The following is a 15,334-nucleotide window of genomic DNA, read 5'->3' on the forward strand; positions in this document are numbered from 1 at the left end:
ATGAGGAAGGAGAGGGAACAGAAGGCTCATGTTTGGGGCTTCTGGGCTACACTCTGAATTTTACTTTGAATGAGATGAGAAGCCTTCACAGAATGCTGAGTGGACTCAAGTGGCAGGATCTGACTGATTGTTTTAAAGCATCATCCTAGCTGCTATGAAGGACATGGGTTAGGGGTGCTTTCAAAATGCCCTGCTGAGAGAAAATTGCTTTCAAGTATTATTGTGAACATACTCACTCTTTAGATTCCTGGGTTCTTTTAGTAACATGCTGTACAACTGTGTCATAGCCAGATTCTTCATCCTGATTCTGATTAGACATCCATTTTTCCATTTCTTCTTCAATCATGGACCCCAAAGTGTTATATATATGCTGTCTAAGATATTTCACAAATTCATAGCTAAAAAAAAATTTAAAAAACAAATGCAGTCAATATCATGAACTCACTTATTAACCATATCCAGAAGAAAATGTTAGCACAGAAAGATTTATGAAATACTCAGATTTCTTACCTTGAACCAGGATTAAATTTTTCATCCCAAATCATCAAGCCAATCTAGAATTATGTTGTTTTTTTCTGGGACATTGGCATTTTCCACACCCCATGCCCACTCACTCTATCAATCCACCTACTCATAGACACTTGTTAACATTTCCTACACATCCCTTGGCTTCATCACTTCCTTTTTTTTTTTCTTTCCATTTCTATTGATCAGTGCAAAAGCACATCACCTCACGCAGACATTACTACAGCAGTCTTCTTGCTTGTCTTCTTTCACCCTCTTCCCTCTCGTATTTATCCTGAACACTGTAGTCATCTTGGTCCTCAAAAGTCATGGATTTCATTATTTCTGAGTTAGAGTCATTTCAGTCATACCCAATAAATATTTCTTGTATTTAAAACTAATTATTGGCTATTTTCCAAATACAACTTCCTTGGCTTGGCATTTAAATACCTAATTAATCAAGCCCCTTAATTACTGCATCTCCACTTACATGAGGCCACACTCCGTTTTCTCCACAAACCATCAAACATGTTGATTTGCATATAAGCAAGGAGGGACTTTTAAGTGACTACCATGTGTTAGACACTGCGCTAAGCACTTTATTAATATTGCTTTATTTACCACATGAGATAGGTAAATAGATGAGGACACAGACTGAAAAGTTAAAAAGCCTTATCAAATTCACCAACTAGTAATTCAGGTCAACCTTACTCCAAAACCAGTATTATCCCCACAACCCCACACTCTCCCCAAGATGCAAAAATTCCAAAACTATTTAAGAAATAAAATAAGAGGTTCTATAGTGTTCAACTGAAACTGGAAAGGAAAATAAATAAATGTAATACTCATATTTTTACTAATTTTTGTATTATTTACATTTCTTCCCTTTAGAGAGGTAAATCTATTACATTTTATTTTCTCAAAATAATAATTGGCATATTAAACTTAAAAATAAAATTTACTTAAAAGTTTAAGTTATTCATTGAAATTACTTTTAAATGTTTAATATTTATATTCAACGTTTAGCTAGTAACTTTTCTTTTTCTTAAGTTTATTTACTTATTTTCAGAGAGGAGGGAGAGAGAGAGAGAGAGTGCAGAGTGTGGGAGGAGCAGAGAGAGAGAGAGAGAGAGAGAGAGAGAGAGAGAGAATCCCACGCAGGCTCTGCACTGCCAGTGCAGAGCCAGATGTGGGGCTTGAACTCACAAACAGTAAAATCTCGACCTGAGCCAAAATCAAGATCAGATGCTTAACCGAGTGAGCCACCCAAGTGCCCTTAGCTAGTAACTTCTAAGCTTTAGGAAAATAGCTATTAAGAACAGAAGAGATAAACAAAGTGATTTTGTAAACATAATGACCTGCAGTGTTAGACCAAAATGGCAAACACAAAGTTTCAGAAATACTCCAAGAAAAACAAAACCCAAAACTTACTGAATCACATGTCCTAAAAATAGCCTCTAATAATTATTCATGCAATTTTGAAGTTTTTGCCTCTTCTGGGGAGTCATCATTGCCTGACATCACTTGGAAGACCATCCCTTACACAAGCATAACTTCCTATCCATTTTAAATGCTAACTTATTTTTTGGCTTGTATATTTGTAATTATAAGCCAAATATTTGCATATTCTATACAAAATGGTAAAGACTTATATAAGCAAGAATTCAAAGATTAAGGTTTCAAGAGAATCTTTTAAAGATATTCTTAATTTTTTTAACATTTGACAGTCCCTAAACTGCCTCCACAACTAGCTCTGAGACTAAAGTTGACAGATGTGCATGTGATCTGAAGAGCAAAAAATACGTGTGTTCTCCACCACAACTATTCCACCACCACAAACCCTCTAAAGAATCAGAATATCTGAAATTCCAATACCATAAATGTATCACTGCTGTCTTGAAAATGTCCTTGTAGGGGTGTCTGGCTGTCTCAGTCAGTGGACCATGCAACTCTTGATCTCAGGATTTTTAGTTTGAGCCCCACATTGAGTATAGAGATTACTTAAAAATCAAATCTTAAAAAAATAAAATAAAATAATAAAATGTCCTTGTAAATGAAAAAGGATCCAGGAATAAATAATCTCTTGAGCCCAATCAGTCTGAGCTCACAGCCAGCCAGAGAAAATTGAATGTGGAACAAAGTGTAAAAAGATAAACAGTCCCTAAAAACAATCTTGATCCTCCTCATAATCCTGCCCTCGGCTAATCTGACACACCAGTTTTCCTTCACATCTCTAAGACACTCAGTGGGAAACAAAACATGGGGCAAGCTGGAGTTAATTCTCTGAAACTAAAGGAACGGCCTCTCTGAAGATGAATTCTACATCTCACCATCAACATTTACTACAGAAAAGTGAATTATTCCTTAGTTTTATCAGTCCCGTTTCTCTGCCACAAATCAAGCAATTAGGAGAAATGAATATTTAACTAATATAAATTTTCTGCTTGTTTTGTTTAAAGCCCAAACTGTAAGCAAGTAGGTTATGATATTTTCATAACTAAGGCAGTGAGGAAATACAAGGAAAGCCCATTAATACAATGTATTCAAGAAAGTTAACAGAATACCAGTCTAAAATAAGACACATCAAAAACAAAAACAAAACAAAACCTCCCACTATTTATCACCATCTATATGATATAGCAAATATGGTGACAAAAAGTTTAAACCTCCTTTTTGGGAACTTGAATAACCACATACTTTTTTTTAAATGACATCACTTTTATCTGTGGCCACAGTAGTATCTCCCAGAAGACTCCATTCAAAATATTTCAAGGTTTTGGTTCATCTTCCAAATTAAATGAACCCAAGAACCCCCAAATTAAATATTGCCTAATGGGTTATTGCTCTTTTAAGAAAAAAAAAAATCTCCAGGGAAGATAAGGAGCATGGGAGCTCCTATCATGGGAGCACTACCAGGCTGCCTATAGCCCTTTGGATGCTCTACTAACTATTATTGGAAAACTCTCAAGCTTCCAATCTTAAATTAGTAAATAGTCATTTCTGCAAGTAGACCTTTCTACTCTGGGTAAGAAAAATCCAAGTCTTCAAATTCTCACGTGACAATTCATTTTGTGTTGGTTCTTTTACTATCTGAATTCATGGCAATACCCCATAAAATCCTACGAGGAATACTATTCTTCTGTAGTAGTGCCCAGGATAGAGAATTATTATTGCTATGGGCTGGGAGATACTATAACACTTAATATATTTAATTATTATGTACTTGATCATAAAATTAAGTACTATGTTGCTTTCACTGTAATCCTCATAGTATTGGTGCCATCCAGTTGCTCTTATGAAGTCTTCATCTAATCTAAAAGATTGATGATAACCACAGCTTTTTAAATCAACCCATTACATCACTTTTAGAAATTATTCTGGTGTAGCTATATTCATATTTTGTATAAAAGCAAAAGCCCTGGATGCACAAGAGACTTTCGAAAGGTCCCATACTTATAACAGGGATTGCAAACTCAGCGTCACTGGGGGTAGACAGGTAAACTAAAGCCAGCCACGTGTAAGAGAGAAAAGGAAGAGGTGGTGGTGAAATAAAAGGATGTGTCTCAGCTAAAAGGAAGAGCTTCCACATGGCTTTAGCCACTTACTGCCATTTAGGACTATTACAGCCTGATGTGGATTTTTCAATGTTTTAATAGAAGCCAGAAAACTACCTTATGTGCTATCTCCCAATTTTTAAATGTTACTATTTTTTAAAACCAAGCCAAAGAAACACATCCGTAGACCCAATATGGCCTGCAGAATGCCAGTTTGACCTTTCACCATCCATTCATACAAGTATTATAAACAACATAAAATCCTTACCACTAAAGATACTGGTGAATCATCTCTATGTGTAAAATTTCTATTTAAGAAATGTAAAACTTCCCTCAAAAAAAAAAAAATGTACATACTTAATAACTTATGTTAGAAGATCCTTACTAGGCTTAATTAAAGCAATTCTGCTACAGTTTAAGTCCTTTCCTCAGAATTAGTTTCAGCAAACTCCTTTAACATTTTCAGATTAATATACTCTAATTGCACAGGAAAGACCAAGACTACAATATTATGGGAATAACACCTCTTTGCCATGGACTACAATAAATACAACTTCCATTCATTTGTATTTTAACTGAAGTCTATTAATATTTCTTTCTTGGTCATTTTAAAATATTCTAGGGAGTGCCTGGATGGCTCAATTAAGCGTCCAACTTTAGCTCAGGTAATGATCTCAGTTCAGGAGTTCAAGTCCCACAACGGGCTCTCTGCTGTCAGCACAGAGCCTGCTTCAAGTCCCCTGTCCCCCTTTATCTCCCCCTCTCCAGCCTGTGTGTGCTCTCTCTCAAAAATAAATAAACATTAAAAAAATAATTTAAATTTTCTAATAACAAAGTTTCTTCTTTTTTAAAGGACATGATCTATACAATTAGTAAATAATTTTATCTTTAGAACTCTACAAATCCCTTTGTTTCAGGCTTAAGTTCTAAATCTTACACTGGTCAATCTTGTAACCTTAGACAAAACACATGACCTTGCTAAATGTCAGTTCCCACTACATAATAATAATGATAATCCCAATGCAAAAACTGTTGTCTATTACACATAGCTATACTTTGACACTTTTCAAACCAAATGTACTATACATGTTTGACTAACCTTATTTGTTACCATAAAAGTAATTTAATGAGAAAAAATAAACATTTGGTTTCAAAGACGCTATCACCAAGTGAATGCAAAGTATCTTTTTCCAAATATTCCTCAAAGAAGGACATTAAAAACTTGAGTCAGGCATTTGCTACTAAGGAAAAATATGTTTACCTCACTACATTTCAGAAGCAGCTCAACTAAAATAGACAGCAATGAACCTCATCACTTTGCTTTACTACTGGCAAATATGAAATTTTTTTACATTTATGTCAGAAAATTTACAAAGTTGAGTAAAAGAACATTCACTTTTTTCCATTTTGTTCTCCAGCTTTATTACCTAGATTTTTCCAAGAAAACTTAATTATTTCTTTCATGATGAATTTCTGACATGTTCAAAATGTCTATACCAAAATATGCACTGATACACAGATTACTATTACAACATAAGAACATAAAAACACTAGTACAAGTTTGTTTCAAGACATCATTCTCTTAGTTATTTAAATAAGCAAGAAATTTTTCAACCATATATAGAAAAAATTATCGGTATTGGTATGTTTTAAAAAGAGACTTTATTAGAGTAAGTTATGAATTATAACGCTGATATTTGGAATTCTTATTTCAGAATCAAAAGATTTATTATATAACCAACCTAACTTTATATATCATATTAGTATATAAAAGATTATGTAATAGAGGGGCGCCTGGGTGGCTCAGTCGGTTAAGTGTCTGACTTCGGCTCAGGTCATGATCTCACAGTTTGTGAGTTCGAGCCCCACGTCGGGCTCTGTGCTGACAGCTCGGAGCCTGGAGCCTGCTTCGGATTCTGTGTCTCCCCCTCTCTCTGCCCCCTCCCCTGCTTGTGCTCTGTCTCTCAAAAATAAATAAATGTTAAAAAAATTTTTTTTAAAGGTTATGCAATAGAACGAACAAGCTTTACATCACGTACAAACTTTTAGGTCAAAGAATAGGCTTCTGAGTCATGATAAACAATTACTAGAAATGCATTCATTAATTATGGAGACACGCATGTAATTCTTAGTCATTTCTCTATACATGGATATCACTTTACACAATGGAGGTTTTCTTGAAGGTACCATTTAAATGGATTTCACAGATTTAAAAAATCAGTGGTACATTCTTCTATAAAACAAAAAATAAACCTAAATCAACAAATTATTACTGTGTTCCCTCTGTATCAAACCAAAAATATACTGGATGTGAGGGTTACAAAACTGAGCATTTGCATTAGAGACTCTTATAATCATCACAGTTGATAATTACTAAAATAAATACATATACACACACACACACACACACACACACACCCCACAATTCTTGTGTAAATGCAAGTAAATATGCTCTAACTCTGTGGTTCTCAACCCTGGCTGCACGTTACAATTCTGCACGTTCTCAACCCTAGAGAGCTTTTTGAAAATCACTACGGCCCAGACTCTACCACTCCCCCTCTGCCAAGCTGCTCAGCAAATTTTGATTCATTCATGATGAGGCCCAAGCATCAGTATTTTTTTACATGGGGCCCACCTGATTCTAGCGTAGCCAAGAGTGAAAACCAGGGCCAGTTTGGTTTCTGGGAATCTACACAACACATGCACACATAATGAAAGCAATATCCTCATCCCTACCTCTCCTCCCCTCCCACAGCCCTCAAATCCTTGCTGCCACTTTCAAAGACAGAGAGGGAAAGTTTGGATATTTTAAAGAATTTGTACAGTTTAAGGTAGAAAAATAGAAGATGCTATACAAAGCAGAGATAGTAGTTTAGGGAAGCTGCCCATTGGGGCAAACCCCCAGATAGGGCTATACTGTTTACATGATGGTTTTCCCCAAGTGACTGCAATTTCTCCCACTTTAATTTTTTATAGTACCTAAAATTCCATCATGTATGGACTCAACTGTCTTAAATATCTTCATACAAAAATACAATAGCCTAAAGACACCAGTTCCCCCATAAGTCTCTTTAATAAAATTGTCCTTGTCAATACCAGGACAACGTTGGGTGGATTTAAGAAACCAAGGTTCTGATAGTAGAGAAGGGAAGGTAGATAATTCTGAAGTAGGAAACACTTTTGGAAGCAATACATACCTAAGTGACTTAACGTACAATGTCAAGGAGAGTTAGGTCAGTGAAAACAAAGACCAAGTATAACTGTACTAACTGACCTTTAATATCCGACTGAATTGTGAGAGTCTATGAAAATACCAAAGACAAGCAAGTCCTCCTCTTTTTCTCTCCTACATAAAGAGTTCCTTCCTCCTAAGGCACAGATCTCAGGTTAATGCAGCTAACACATGACTTTTAGCATCTATGCTTTTAAGACTACAAGCTACTTAAAATACTTTTAGGATTATATGGAGAACAAACAGAGGGTTACTGGAGGGTTTGTGAGAGGGGGGATGGGCTAAATGGGTAAGGGGCATTAAGGAATCTACTCCTGAAATCATTGTTGCACTATACACTAACTTAGATGTAAATTCAAATAAATAAATAAATAAATAGATGCAAAAAAAAAAAAAAAAAAAGAAAACTTTGAGGATTATAAAGCTTACTTTTAAAACTACAAACTAGTTATAATTTGAGAGTGTCTGGATTTTTTTAGGTAGGCCAAAAGTAAATCTCTTTAGTAAACAGTGAACATTAAGTATGAATGGTAATCAGCAGGCATTTAATCTAATGCACTGCTGAAAAGCAAATTACTTTATTACAACAGTCATTAAACTACTAAGAGGAACAACAATGACCTAACTTAAACTTGAAAAGCATTCTAAAATTGAAGCAGCTAAAGCAATACAGGTAAACATTTACATTGAAGAAAAAAAGAAAAAAAGAAAAAAAGCTGCATATTAATGAGCTAACCATTCATCACAAAAGTTTTAAAAATTTTTCCAAGAAAAGAAATAAACAGCAGAAATTTTAAAACCATAAAACATATAATAATACAAAGGAGGAACAAAGCCAATAGCTGGTTCTTTTAAAAGACTAAAAGAAACCCCTAGAAGAACAGAAGAGGGAAGGCACAAATCAAAGAGAAGAATAAAAAGGGGGATATATAGGTATAGATGTTAAAAATATTTAAAAACTACAGGATTTTAATGAAAAACTTTTTACCAATGAATTTGAAAATCTAGACAAAATGCACAAATGCCGAGAATATGATCCTAGCAAAAACTGACATAATAATTTACAAAGTATTTAAACAACTGCTTGTATGTGAAATAAAAACCAGAAATGAAACCCCAAACTTAATGCTTCATGTGGATTTGTGTGAGGTGAACTTGTATTACAGGAGTTTATAAAACATTATTAATTAAACCTTAATTTGAGAAAATTGCAATTATTCCATAGTCTATTGTTTAAGTAATAAATCAATAGTTAACCAATAAAAGCTGTTCTGTAATGTCTCCCAAAATAAATATGATCACAAATAACAGCTATTTGTAGTGGATTTAATTAAGAAATAAACAGGAAAATCATGGAAATACGAAGAAACTTTATGTATAACCATAAATACCAATGAAATCAGTAACTATATTAACAAGAATTCCTTACTTTTGAAAACTCCCTTGAGAATCTGGTGAAAACTATAAATACTCCCCCTATAAAACTGCAAGTAAAAACAAACTTTTACATTAAAGGGCTCAAAAACCCAATTATGCGCATAAAGGAAATGAGTACGAGTTCCAGATAAATAGAATTTCAGAGTCAGTAAAGGTAACATAAAAAAAAATTTTTTAAAACATCTCTGTGAGATCAAAATGAAATACAACCACTGAATTTAAAATACTGCTACCAATAATAATTAATTGGGTTCCTGCAAGAAAACGTTTCAATGGAGAGGATTAATTTAAATTAAATGAACCAAAACAAAAAAAAAGGTCTCTAAAGAAACGTAACCTTCAAGATTGATCTCAAGTGGTACCTCTCTCATTAAACTATTTCTACTGCTCGCAAACCCAGAGTACTCTGTAGCTCTTCTACAGCACTTATATTTTTGACATGTATCACAGACATTTGAGTATGTGCCTTATCCTTTCATAGGAACTTAAACTATTCGATAGGAAGTTAACAATCTAACGTCAGTATTCCTACAGTGCTCAGAATGGGGAATTGGGGCAGCCACTGAAATACCAGATCAGCCAAGGAACAGAGATCTTGGGAACTCATTGCTTTAAGCCAATGTGACAGGCACAGTTACAAGAATCCTTTGAAATAACAGAATTCCTCTTAGAAAAACATGAACAATTTTCAATTATTGTTACTGTGTTGCCCATGAGGAAAAACGAAGAATTAGGATATGTTGGTTGTGGCAGCAGAAACACAAAGGAGACAGAAGCTTTGGAAAGTAAGTAAAGAATAAAGAACACATAAATTCGGTATTTGTGTAAATAAACGAAAAAAAAATGAACCTCAAACTTGGGCGCTATGTTAACAACAATAATCAAATGAACATTCTTTAACTACACTTTGACCCTTTCTGGATCAGCTGGTTTGTTTGCTTAAGACATCAAAAGCTATTTTACTTGTGAAAATTTTCATCAGTTTCCTCCAGATGTAAGAGGATTTCCTCGGCGCACTCCAGAGAGGGGGCACCCGTGATCTTCTCTTTTACGCTCTGGAACAACTGCCTCAGCATCGTCTGCATCACCACCTCGTCCTCGCCAGAGAAATGGGCCATCCTCTGCAAGAATCAAACACCCACGCCCATTACTCCAGGTCGGCGCCAATGCCGCGCACTGCGCACGCGCACTCCCACCCTACCCAGGCCAGTGCGCTACGCCGTTCCCCGGGAGGCCGCGGCAAGCGCTTGGGGGTGGGTCCTCGGCTGCCTGCGCGTCTTTCCGGGAAACAAGTCACCTTACTTTGGGGAAGCACGGGTCCTCAAGGACCCCCCTTATGTACTTGTCGTTGCCGGCCTTCCGTACGAACAGAGTTCAAGTTGTCACCGCTAACCGCAAAAAAGACAGCCCGGAAGGTTTTGATGGGTGGGCCTGACGGCGGGACGTCTGCGGTACGTGTGACGTCATCACGTTGACGTGACTTCCTGAGTGGGAGGGAGTGCCCCTTGGAGACCTGCCCGGCGCCTAAGTGAAGTTTCAGGTGTGCTCGCTGTCCCTCACCATGTGTTTGTAGAAGGGAGGGAATGGAGAACGAAGAGTCAGAATTCAGTAAAAGTGAAACTGAAAGTAGCTTGAAAAGTTTTTAACTACGTGAATGGTATTGAAATGTTACACCGTTGTTTTTCTCTAACAGCCAACATCTGTTGACTCCTACTCCTTAACCAAGCACCTTGCTAGGAACTATGAGAAGATGCCCTCATAATCAGACAGACACACCCCAAAAAAATCAACGTTTACACCGTTAAGTGTGATTAAGTGTTACGTTAGAGAAATGCTCCAGGTAGGTGTTGTGGAAACCAATCCCCTTTTAACCCAATAGAAGAGGCAAGGAAAGAAGCGAAGAAAGAGGCATTAACATTCAGGTGCTCGAGTTGGTAGGCTGGAAGGAGGAGGTGAAGAGGCTACAGAAGCAAATCGGCCACAATTGAAAGGGTCATATTTGGCACGTTTACAGGAGAGAGATTAATCTTGGAAGTAGCAGGACACAGTTGGATTCCATAGTGACACCATGAGATATGTATATGAGGATCACTGTGCAGGAAGATGCAGTGTATTATAATAATAGACCTTCATCCAGTTTCCAATCCAGATAAATCCTCAGACCATGGTCATGTCCAAGCTAAGGAGCCAACCCAACAAAGTTTAGAATCAGATCCTGGTGTCTATGGAATAGTCAGTCCCAAGCCATTGATGGGTGGTTTAATGTAGATAAATTCTACTTTATCTGGCTTAAATTTTACTCTCCTGGTAACATCCAATATTCTTCACATGTTAGCCAGGATCAGTGATTCCTTTGATGTCTGTGCTGTTACTTCCAAGAGTAGAAGTATGATATATCCTTGCCAACTCTGACAGCATGTTTCTTAGTAAAATGAATGCTTAATCTTGATTGTCTCACTACTACATTAGGAAAGAAACATACTAGCAGAGTAAACAAACTGTATTTGTCAGTGAAGCTATCTAGTATTATATGTGCATGTGTATGTGTGTGCACATTCGTAGAATCACGAGCAATGCAACCAGCTCCATGTTCAGATTAACACAGATGAGTTGTACTCGCACCTCAAACATCAAGATTAACATAGCTATTAGTCGTGGGATTTTTCTGAAATGTAAGCTATTACTGTTAAAATTCAGAGCAAAAAAATAATAGCTTTATTTTATTTAGTTGTTGCATTCCTAGAAAATTCAGTGTGTTGGGGCGCCTGGGTGGCGCAGTCGGTTAAGCGTCCGACTTCAGCCAGGTCACGATCTCGCGGTCCGTGAGTTCGAGCCCCGCGTCAGGCTCTGGGCTGATGGCTCGGAGCCTGGAGCCTGTTTCCGATTCTGTGTCTCCCTCTCTCTCTGCCCCTCCCCCGTTCATGCTCTGTCTCTCTCTGTCCCAAAAATAAAAAAATAAAAAAATAAAAAAAATGTTGAGAAAATTCAGTGTGTTAAAACTGTGCCAAAATATTTTTATATAAATGGAATTAGTTCCTACACTCAAATACATATCAAGAGTTTTTTCATCTACTTTGCATGTCCAGCAGGATCATTGAAAGTCATAAAGAACCAGAACAATTCTTTTGTGTGGGAGATTGTCCTGTGTGTAATTCCAGATGTTCAGCATCCATAGCTCACACTACAAATGCCAGTAAGTACCATCTAATCATGTGATAACAAAATGTCCCCACATATTTATAAAATGCCTTCTTGGGAAACAGGGATGATTTGAACCACAGATTGAGAACCACTGTTCCAAAGGATATAACTTAGGAGAAAGAAAAACAACCTTAATAGAATACCTGAGATGCAAGAAGGAAAGATAGCCAAACAGCAAGTGAGCATAGTAATGTATTTAAGCAAATCTCAATAAATATTGTCTGTGTAAAATAATAATAATCTATAATATTCTAATTTGTGAATGTATAAATTCATAGCCCTAAAATACTGTAAACAACCATGTATAAGGAGGAAGTGTAATGATAGGTTGAAGTATTCTGAAATTCTTATATTTTTCTTTTTTTTTAATGTTTACTTATTTTTGAGAGAGAGAGAGAGAGAGAGCAAGGGAGGGGCAGAGAGAAAGGGGACAGAGGATCTGAAGCGAGCTCCGTGCTGAGAGCAAAGACTCCGATGTGCGGCTCAAACTCATGAACCAAGAGATCATGATCTGAGCCAAGGAAACTTAACCAACTGAGCCACCCAGGTGCCCTTATATTCTTCTAAATGGAGTTTAAGATATTGAACTTGGTCATATGGGCATGGTAAAATTTCAAATGTAACCATTATAAAGTTAGAAATATAGAATTTAAATTCAAAAAATGGAAGGAAAAAATGAAATACGTAGAGAAAAGCAGAAGCCTCAATCAATTAAAAAAAGTCAAGAAAGAAAACAGAAGCATAAGAAAAATAGGAAAAATTAAAATGTACAAAGAAAAATGATAGAAAAAGTCCAAAATACTGATACATTTAAATAAACTTAGCCCTTCTCTTATAGGAACTGTCAGACTGGATTTTAAAATAACCAACTATATGCTATTTATCAAAACCCTAAAAACAGAAAAGTTAGAACCAAAAAGGTGGGGAAATATAAACCAGATGAATATTATCTAAAAGAAAGCTGTTGAAGCTATATTTGTGTCAGCAAAAATACAACTTAAGAAAAAGATGTTAGGGACATAGCATGCCACTTCACAAACATTATTTAGTTCGATGGAAGATAAAATTTTGAACTTTAAGCAAAATTCTTAATCTCTCCAAGAGTCTTTAATATTTTCCAGAGAAGGTTTCTGCACGTGTCCTTATAAAATATCCTTGAATAGGAAGCACTTCGAAATTGAATACCTAAGATCTATTTTTTTAGGTTTGGTTTTTCAGATTGTTAAGGAACAAAGAAAACACAATTGCTTCAGCAAAGTTTGCATGTATGAAGAACTGAGATATCATTTGTTATTGTTAAAGATGCAAAAACCTCTCAAGGTATCAAAAAACGGTTGTAGCAAACTAATTACCTTGTTGTCCATACTATAATAACCCTATCATTTTTATGACTCAGTTTGTCTCTTTCTTTATCATCTCTGCTTCTACTGCTTCTGACCATCTTTCTTAAAGCCACCTGCATTAAAATTCCCTAAGACTCTACAGGATGCCTTGATGCACAGCCCTGTAAAACAAAGCATTTATTCCTTCATATCCTTGGAGCATTGACTGCTAATATTTTACATCTGAGTCCCTTTTCAGGTATTGCCCTGGAAAAAGGAAGTGGTCATGCTCAAAGTTATGCTCTCTACCTGAGGAAGGCTCATGTATGATGACTGGTCACTGTGGTATCTAATGGGCCATCCTTTTTGTCTCAATTGGAACAACTCTGAAGCACCTCAGTCTCAAAACTCCTCAGATGATTCCTGAAGCCTCTGTTCTGAGGGCATTACAGTTGAACTCACTTCTAATTTTGCCTCCTAAACTTCTACCAGATATTGTCTCCAAGAATACACACTAATAAATCTACTACATAAAAATCTCAGATTCTTGGAGTCTGTTTCCAAAGGAATGCTATCAACTACAGAACCTAACTTGATCAATTAGATATTATCCCATTATCCAATACATATTGTTCCTAATAGAATGAGTTTCTGATGATGGCATAAACTGCTGGTCTTCCTTGTACCTGTGGAGTTTTGCCAAGGCACTGATGTTGTTCCAAACATACATGGCCACAGTAGCAATGTTAATTACCTAAAACATGGTTTTTATATGTTTGCTTTAACTAGACTATGGGCATAGAAGGTGCTTTAACTAGACTGTGGGCATAGAAAGTGCTTAGAACTCATGGACTTGCAATAAGATAAAAGACTAACCGAGGCCTGCAATTTGAGGACAGTGTTCAGTAACTACAGAGTATTAATATCATTGTTGCCCATTTCCACAGCTCTGAATTGAATATTTTCATAGAACTTGGTCAGATTCAACTTATATAGTCTAATAAGAAAGTAAAGTATTTCAAATTTTCTAAGTCTTGAAATTGGTTCTTTTTTCCTCCGGACAATAAATCAGAGTGAAATGAGAATATAAACTTATAACATCATTATTAAAGCCTTCTCTATATCTGGGATTTCCCATTTCAGAGTGGACTTTGCTTTTCCCCAGAGGGATATTGTCATTTGATATGAAAACCAAAGTCTTACTGATGAAAAATTCTTCCAAAAGTCTCACATGGCATTTGGCCATTTACCCAAAGTGTAAGTGTTTTAGAATGAGGATATTCTCCAATGTCTGGATAAAGAATTTGAATTAGTATAGGTATCTATTTTTCCCTTTATACAAAGTTCATGTACTGATCCCACCTAACTTGGCCTAAGGAATATTCTGATTTGGCTTCTGAGCTATGGCCCTATCCTGTCTATCAATTCTTCTTTTAACAGTATGTGAGCAAGACAAGAAGCTCACTCTTCTGAAAGCAAGGTTACAATACATTCACTCTCAAGTATAACTGAATTTTGCTTTTGAAGATTTGATTTAATACAGCTTTTAAGTACTTTACTCAACTCTGTGTTTTAAGAGCATATTACCAGCCCACAGCCAGAAGTCTTTTTATATAAGAATGGTAGATGAGTGGGGCACTTGGGTGGCTCAGTCGGTAAAGTGTCCGACTTTGGCTCAGGTCATGATCTCATGGTTTGTGAGTTTGAGCCCTGCATCGGGTTCTGTGCTGACAGCTCAGAGCCTGGAACCTGCTTCGGATTCTGTGTCTCCCTCTCTCTCTTCCCCTCCCCTGTTCACACTCTGTCTCTCCCTTTCTCTAAAAATAAACATAAAAATTAAAAAAAAATGGTAGATGAATTACTCTAAGTCATTCCTATAAATATATGGCATATGTTTATAGGAATCGTACCTGTTAATAGAGTAACATGCAGTCATTTTCAGACTTGGTCTCAAACTTCAAAGTCCACGTATGTCTTGTATTTAGGTTACAATATAAGCCACTGTAAAGAAATGGGGGGGAGCAAAAATATAGTAGTGAAAGAAAGAAAGAAAGAAAGAAAGAAAGAAAGAAAGAAAGAAAGAA

The 15,334-nt window shown here is 36.2% G+C and overlaps 1 protein-coding gene and 1 long non-coding RNA gene across 4 annotated transcripts in view; one reads left to right on the forward strand and one right to left on the reverse strand.

The window, feature by feature from the left end:
• The window catches only part of TBC1D32 (TBC1 domain family member 32), a 201,284-nt gene extending 191,168 nt beyond the window's left edge, over positions 1-10,116 (reverse strand). The window contains exons 1-3 of one of the 2 annotated variants that reach the window (XM_049654268.1): positions 10,030-10,116; positions 9,691-9,848; positions 237-398 (exon numbers count right to left, since the gene is read on the reverse strand). In XM_049654268.1, the coding sequence (XP_049510225.1) occupies positions 237-398; positions 9,691-9,845 (317 nt within the window). In that variant the 5' untranslated portion in view covers positions 9,846-9,848; positions 10,030-10,116. Of the gene's footprint in view, positions 1-236; positions 399-9,690; positions 9,849-10,024 lie in introns of both variants that reach the window. The other variant, XM_049654266.1, reaches the window with a different exon arrangement.
• A 48-nt stretch (positions 10,117-10,164) lies between these two features.
• LOC125938872 (uncharacterized) overlaps positions 10,165-15,334 on the forward strand; it is a 46,952-nt gene continuing 41,782 nt past the window's right edge. For both annotated transcript variants that reach the window (XR_007462843.1, XR_007462844.1), the window contains exons 1-3: positions 10,165-10,267; positions 10,421-10,567; positions 11,814-11,920. This is a non-coding gene — a long non-coding RNA (uncharacterized LOC125938872). The remainder of the gene's footprint in view (positions 10,268-10,420; positions 10,568-11,813; positions 11,921-15,334) is intronic.

Source organism: Panthera uncia (genome assembly GCF_023721935.1).
Source record: "Panthera uncia isolate 11264 chromosome B2 unlocalized genomic scaffold, Puncia_PCG_1.0 HiC_scaffold_24, whole genome shotgun sequence".
NCBI classification, from domain to species: Eukaryota; Metazoa; Chordata; class Mammalia; order Carnivora; family Felidae; genus Panthera; species Panthera uncia.